Source organism: Cariama cristata, unplaced genomic scaffold (genome assembly GCF_000690535.1).
Source record: "Cariama cristata isolate BGI_N322 unplaced genomic scaffold, ASM69053v1 scaffold35017, whole genome shotgun sequence".
NCBI lineage: Eukaryota > Metazoa > Chordata > Aves > Cariamiformes > Cariamidae > Cariama > Cariama cristata.
The window spans coordinates 15639-23036 of NW_009625610.1; the positions used below are offsets into that span (position 1 = coordinate 15639).

General features: G+C 37.8%; 1 protein-coding gene across 1 annotated transcript in view; it reads right to left on the reverse strand.

Moving 5' to 3' along the window:
* Nucleotides 1-300: 300 nt before the first annotated feature.
* Nucleotides 301-7398, reverse strand: part of ALG14 (ALG14, UDP-N-acetylglucosaminyltransferase subunit) — a gene marked incomplete at its 5' end in the record, with an annotated part of 16095 nt that continues 8997 nt past the window's right edge. Inside the window, one exon of the mRNA XM_009703673.1 lies at nt 301-531. Coding sequence (XP_009701975.1) covers nt 301-531 — 231 coding nt within the window. The remainder of the gene's footprint in view (nt 532-7398) is intronic.

A 7398-nucleotide genomic window follows, 5' to 3' on the forward strand; every position in this document is an offset into this window, starting at 1 on the left:
AAATTCCCATATTTATTTGTAGACAGAAATTGCCATTCACATAGCAGGAAAACTAGATGAAAACAGAGACAGCATAGCCTTAAGGCCATTATGGGGTATTGGCGAACAGACCTACACGATGGCAATAAATACAGCTACCCCAAAAATGTACTTAAATGTAGAGATATCTTTATTATTGTCTCTTTTCCAGTACCAGTCCAATTTCTTGACAGGCATCCTCGAAAATAAATTGCTACATGAATGCATTTCTTCAGTGAGGAGCTTGCAGAGTTTATTTTAGGTAAAGCTTGTCTTCTGTTGTTACACTATTCGACCAAGATATACTGACTTGGGATATTTTTGCTTTAGATCAGGCCACTGAACGATGAAATAATCTGAAAAGTAGTACAGAATCTTTCCAGACAGGGATAAAGTTTCCACGCGGCAGATGCTCTCTACATACACAATGATTGTTCTCTTTATTCCTAGAAGCCCAAGAAGAAGAGCACATATACAGACAGGAACACATGTTCCTGGTCCATTGCACAATATCTAAAAGAGACGAAACATTTTACAAAAGTAAAACATGAGTTTTTTCATACAGTAAAGAATTAAAAGTGTGTATATTCATATAACATTACATTTACAAAAAAATATTTCCAAAGATATTTTAAAAAGTAGAAGAGGCAAGCAAACATGATAAAAAAAAGGGGGGAGGCAGACTGGGCAAACAAAAGACATTATTTCAAACTAGCTGCCAAAAAACATCATCTTTTTTTACATGTCAAGGAGGAGGAGAAGAGCTCTGAGATGGCACAGTTAATTTCTATGAAGGAAGCAGAATTCCTTGACTCATGGGTATGTAACTAAACCAGGTTCCAATCTCAGTCACAACTTTGTGTTGTATCAATTGTGAAATTTGTGCACATATTAAGACATAATAAGGCCAAAGAAGTTTAATTAGGATTACTAAATCTGGGATCCAGTTATAAACCTCTTGAACTTTGGCTTAAGTCAGCAAAACACTTAGGAGTTCAGCAAAAATGTGCTGATGAATTAGGACCTTCATCAAAATCTACTAGCTGATATGCAGGACTCGATTTTTTTTTTCTTTTAATAAACACTAGTACATAATCTACTAGCTGATATGCAGGACTTGATTTTTTTTTTTCTTTTAATAAACACTAGTACATAGAAACAACCATAAAGAAGGAAGGTGTTTTGGTAAACAGATGTCATGTCCTTGTAGCAGGGGATCTCAAATTCACTTATAAATGTTAACAGTAAATGAAAGTGGTCTCTCCATTTTAGACACTGGTAAACTGAAAAACAGATTGCTTAAAAGTAAAGGGTTTAAACCAGGGTATATTAGGCACTCGGGTATCAAAATTTATTTCAGGCAAGGAATTTCTTAGTAAATTTAACTACTACCATGTAATCAGCACTTTTCTGCACAGCTGGGAGTTATGTGGAAATAAAGAGTTCTTTTATAAAATCATGGTCCTATATCCTACAAACTCACATTTTTTTGTTCCAAGTTCATCAGCTTGTGAAAATATTACATTGGTGGGGGAAAAATCAGAGTTTCTGTTTCAGGGCTGTTTCAATCATTTCAGAATGTTTCTTTCCTTGCTTTGTGGGAAGATCCCACTGACAAACTGGCTAACAGCACTTTGCCTCAGTTAAAAGCAGCAGCAGCTTTGGTGCTGCTGAGTTCCAAACTCTCTCACCTGTACTTTCCTTTGCCTTTAAGATGGCCCCAGAAATCTAGCTTGAGGATGTGAAGACTGTAATGCAGTGTTTTCTTATCAGAATCAACAGAATGTAATACTGTACGCAAAATTATTCTATTTTTGATCTTAATTGAACTATTTATTCATGCAAGACTTGTTGACACTTTCTGAAAGCCCCTTACAAGCAACATGCTGTATACTGTTTTAATCTTGAAATTTTAGGGTATCAAAAGCCACAAATACTTGTATAAGAAAATTGCAACAGTGTAATTCTTTTATATTAGCAATTATATAGCTAAGAAACAAAGAAGCTGAACACATCAAATTTGTATACTAGATTTTTGAAATCAGAGTAATATACTACCATTTCAGACCTCCTGCTAAACCTGATTTTAAATAAATCCATGCTGGGACTTTAAAACCTACTCTACAATCTGCTGAGAATGAAGATCTGTTTTTTATACATTTGGCTTGGCAAGCAAGGACATAAACCAACCACACACGCTGCCTTTTAGCATTTCAAAGAAACTTTTCCATACCTGTGAACTGAACCACACATTTTGCCCTATTTCTTGACCAGTTTGATTAATTTGTACTGATGTTGATTATGCTATTGGTAAACAGCTACTGATACCTAAAATAAAGCATGTTTAGGCATCTCTGTTTTAATAACTTTTGCTACTGTAGTGTAAAAATAGGCATAGGAAACAACTTGGAGTGTTCTCCTGTGTTTGCAGGCAAAACCCACCAGGGTACCTGCTGCAGACTCTGGTCTGTTTCAGACAAGTGTATAAGAATCACCAAAACAGTCCCAAAAAGTTATTGACTACTTTTTTTTTTGTGAGTTGAATATTCAGTCTGACTACTGATTTCAGATTCAAAATTCAGCTTTAAGTGAACAGATAAAAACGTGTACTGCTGCTAAACAGAAACTCCACTTTCCCTTTCCTTTAGTAGAGCTACCTGGAGTACAAACATTGTCTCATCTTCATCGCTCCCCAAGCCCTTTCTCTGTTGCATTACAGTCCTCTCCCCTGTCTTTCCCTCAGTGTCTTACATTTCAATGTTTCTCTGTACTCTACCCAGCCCTCTGAGATGTCTCCTGCCCATCCTCTCTTCACTGGTATTCATCTCCCTCTGCATCCCTATTCCCAGGCACCCTTCCACCTGTCTTCCTTCTGGACTTGCACTGCCTCCACACTCTTTTAGCCTCCACCTACTACGAAAGCTCAACCCAGTTGTCTACAGCAAGGAGAGAGTTTCACATCGCTGCCTTACTTTCCACAGTCTGACACAAAAAGTTACCAATTGCAGATACGATTTAGGTCAAGTCAATCCTAACATTCGCCTCAGCCTAGAAGCTGAGAATTCTAGAACAGGTTTTCTAAAAAGCTGAATTATTACAATCATGGTCTTTATCAAGCCACCGTACCATACACTTCATCCTACTTCCCCCCTTTATTAAACTTGACTAGCAGCTCCAGTCTTTTTGGTATTTGGTATTCTTACACCTAGATACACACGCAAAGGTAAATGCTAGAATGAATTCCAAACAAAGTGTACTCACAAAAGGTCATGTCATGAAATAATAGTAAATGGGTCTACTTGTGAATCTCTATGTAGCTCTAAAGGCCACACTGAGTCACTGTTAATACTTTGCTGAGGTGCAAAACAGAAAAGCAATAATCAAAATTAAAATCATAATACAATACCTTTACTGTAGCCAGGTTTTGATATGATGCATTCAATTTATACCTTTTACTGACTGTTTACAACTTGTAAGCTGCTTCTCAGATGCCCTTTGATTCATGGAAAAGTACTTGCATGCAGGAAAAAGGATCAGGAAATTATGGACTAGGCATCTCTAAAAAACCATGATCTGATCATAACTCATGTTCTCTGCTCTTCCCCCTTCCACACATACTGGTTCAAACAAGACAAAGCAGATGTGGCTCTACAGGATCTCTGTATGCAAACTGCCTGTAAAATACCCTGACTATAGATGTTCATTTTCTAAAATGCTTAGGTTTAGCAATTGTCCCCTGAAAGAGACTCTGGTATAAACTTGCTGAAGCCAACAGACAAATAGATCCCTATCTGAATTTGAGGTCATGATCTGTAAGTCAGATCTATCAATCAATCTCTCTGATTATTAAAAATTAACCTTCAGTTAACCCTCAGTGAGTGTCTAGAAACATGTCGTGCTTAGAACTGGTGCAGTTGCTCACGTGCTGGAGTGGCAATTTCCCTCCAAAAATTTGCTCTGACCAGTCCTGCTTACTCCCTGTCACACTGTCAGGAGGAAGGGAGACCAGTGTTCCTGCTGTTTGGAATCCAATATCATATACTCATGAAGTGATACAGGGGAGACCTCTGAGAAAACAAGTATGCGTATTATAAAGAAGAGGAACTGTTGTGGAATCTATAAGAAATGCTACTGTTCAGCTCTTGCCAGTATACGAACTCATTGACGGTGGAAAGGAACTGAATCATCTACAGCATTCCTTAAACATGTAAGAAAAGATTAGCTGTCCTACTACTGAATTTCAAAACACTGTTCAAAAGTAAATTTTGGAGAATGATTGATGTCTTCCACCTTGAAAAGACCAAGGCCTTTGTTTTTCCCCTCCAGCAGAATACAAGTATCTCTCAGGGAATCCAGTGGGAATCACTAGTATGCTGTGGAGAAGCAGCATCTATTGGGCAAGAAGGGACCAGGGCCTCTACAAGGTCAACTGGCTATTCAGGGTAAGTGTTTCCCAATATCTATTTACTTTAGCTACAAGGTTGCCTGTAGAATATTTGCATTGCATGAGATATGTCTCTGAAGATCTCTAGTTTGTTTGGTTCAGCCTTCCTTGGTGAGGCATCAGAAAGGGGGAAAGAGGGGGGCCAAGGACAATTTTTGTGTCACCTTTGTGACCTCTTGAGCTGCAACTTCCCAAGGACTTTCTTGGGAACTGGGCTATCCAACTTTGCTGCCAACAAGCTGTAAGGGATCGTTCCAGAAGCCAGTGCTGCAGGTCTCTCTACATGATTTACGTTCGCCTCTAATGCAAAGAAATGTCCAGATAACTGTTAAATTGGCTCACTGGCTGCCTGGCTTCACAGCTAGGCCTATAAACTAAATCCTACATACTAAAATCCTCTACCAATTCAATGTAACCAGACTTTTAAACAGGACCATAAACTAATCAATCTATATATTAATGCAGGTTTCAAAGTAAAGGATCAGAATGCAACATTTATACTTAGCAACTCTCTCTATAATTCTAATTCATATTAATCACTTTCATATAAAAATGGAATAGTTCTTGCCTTTCTGTTTTAGATATTTTCTACAGCTGTTGAACAAAAACAAGCTAAGCCAGCAGTCTGGCACACTGGGAACACTGGCACATGGCACCACTGCTGATAAAAGCTGCTTTAGAGTTTGTGAATGCAGCACTGTAGCAGAGTGACATTTACCAGCTAAAACACTGAAAGCATAGCTCACAGCTTCACTGGGATTAAATGTCAGGCCACTGGTTAAAACAAAAATGAGTAAAGCAGAAAACTTGCAGCTTTTCTCATAAATATGTAAACATACATTTGCTGTATATCTTTAATGTGCAAGTATTTGAGTACTGCTTATGTTCCCAAATTACAACAATCAAAGGGAGGACAATATAAGTTCCCCTAAACTTAGCAGAAAGTGGAAAACTAATGCGAGATTTGCTTTGCATAAGAAACTGTTAACACCTGCTGTTCTCCTTAATGACTTCCACAGAGATTGGCCTTTGCCACCTGGGCAAGAGCAGAAAAACTTCCCAGTTTTCTGGGGCTAGGCAAGCTTGTGGTGTGGGAATGCTGATTGCTGCTGCAGGGTGATGCACACATGTCAACTGAAAACCGTGCCGCTTGCCAGCTACAGAGCTACCTCCTGGAGTATGTTTAGGACATCGCTTGGGCCTCTTTAGTCCTGGTAATGTTCCCTTCTCCACAGTGCTACACAAATGGAAATAAGAGTCAGGGAATAGATGGTGGTGATAGAGAACTACTAAAAGAAGCAAAGGCAAATGGGGTGATACAAAACTGATCCAAGCTGGGTTAACGGCATGATCTTTGTATATGTATGCAAGTAAACAGACCTATTTTTTAACACTGTGGGAAAAAACCAATTAGGTATTTTCTGCTTCTCAGGAACAAATGTGGGTCTAAAAGCAGTAATATATTAATAATTTTGTTTGTCTCTTTGCTGAACTGGTAAAATTCAGCTTTTCTTGACAAATACTTAATTTCAATGGCTATTTAGCATTTGGGAACAAAAAATAACTGTTCAGTCTGTTAAGATATGAAAGCCCAGAAGATAGCACTGAGGTTTTTCAGAAAAGCCAAGGAAACTTGAATAGCTGTTCCTGATATTTTAAGGAAGGCAAGGGAAAGGGGATAAAAAAAGAAGAAAGCATGGAAGATAGGAAGTGGGAAACCAGTTTGAATTACAATTGAAAAGAAGTTCGCATAGAAATAAAAGGAGTTTTAAAACATGACCATGCTGCCAGTCTCTCATAGAAGAGACTTAAGAACAAAGCTTGCCTGTTTGCAAATAAGGCTTCATTTAAAAACAAAAAAAAAAAAAAACCAAACAAATCTTAATTTCTCCATCAAGAAAAAAAGAGGAGCATAAACCAGTATCACTCAGCTCTGATGAACAATTTAGATCATCTACACATCTGACAAAACTCCTCAGCCAAAGGTATTTTCAGCAGAAAGGTCCTTGATTTGGACCAAGTTTGACAAGTTTTCACCTTGCTAGACAAAGTGAATTCTGGCTTTGGAATGAGTTTTCAAAGGGTCAGTAAGGAAATGCACCAATTAGAGAAAGCAGCTAAGGGGATTGTAATCTATGCATTACATATTTGTATTTTTATTTTATGTTCTTAGTTGATGACAAACACCCAAATTTTGTGTTGTTGGTAGCTGGACTTACACAACAACAACAAAATGAAATGCCACAGCAAGTTACAATACATGGAAACCTTACAAAAATTAGCTTTAAGAAATTCTACAAACAACGACAGACAAAAATAATAAACCTTTCACAAAGGTGGCAGAAGTAACAATAAACAGAATTCAGTGACATACAAATACAGAAAACTAATAGGGAGCAGAAGACACTGTCTTGACACAAAGAAAGCGTTCTTCATGAAACTACAAATCTGACTGCAGAATAACCCGAAGGATCTTTCAGAAAAAAAGGGAAATGGAGCAGAGAATGATTCCAATGACAGGGAAACTAAACAGTCACATTTAGTGAAAGCTGAGTAGAGGGTCTTGGACACTGAAAGGAAAACTAAAAGAAAAACCGTAACAACATACTAATTTTTATGTCAGGGCTAGTTTTGGACTTCTGCACTCATCAGGTAGGAGCTAGAGGTTTTGACATTTTGGGATTTTATTGCCTTTTATGATTTCAGAGTGTAATAACAAATGGTTTTGTATGTGGGTTTGGTTTTTTGTTTTGTTTTGCTGAGGGGAGGTTGTCTGTTTCTGTGGCACAAGAAGAGAGAATCCGCAATGAATTCGTTTGTATTCTGCTACATAAATTACAGCATCTCATGAGTTCATCAACACTTGCTTGTTTTTAGTATTATCCTGCTGTTTTGAAAACTTCACACTAATGCCCTGTAAGGTGAAGTATCCTGCT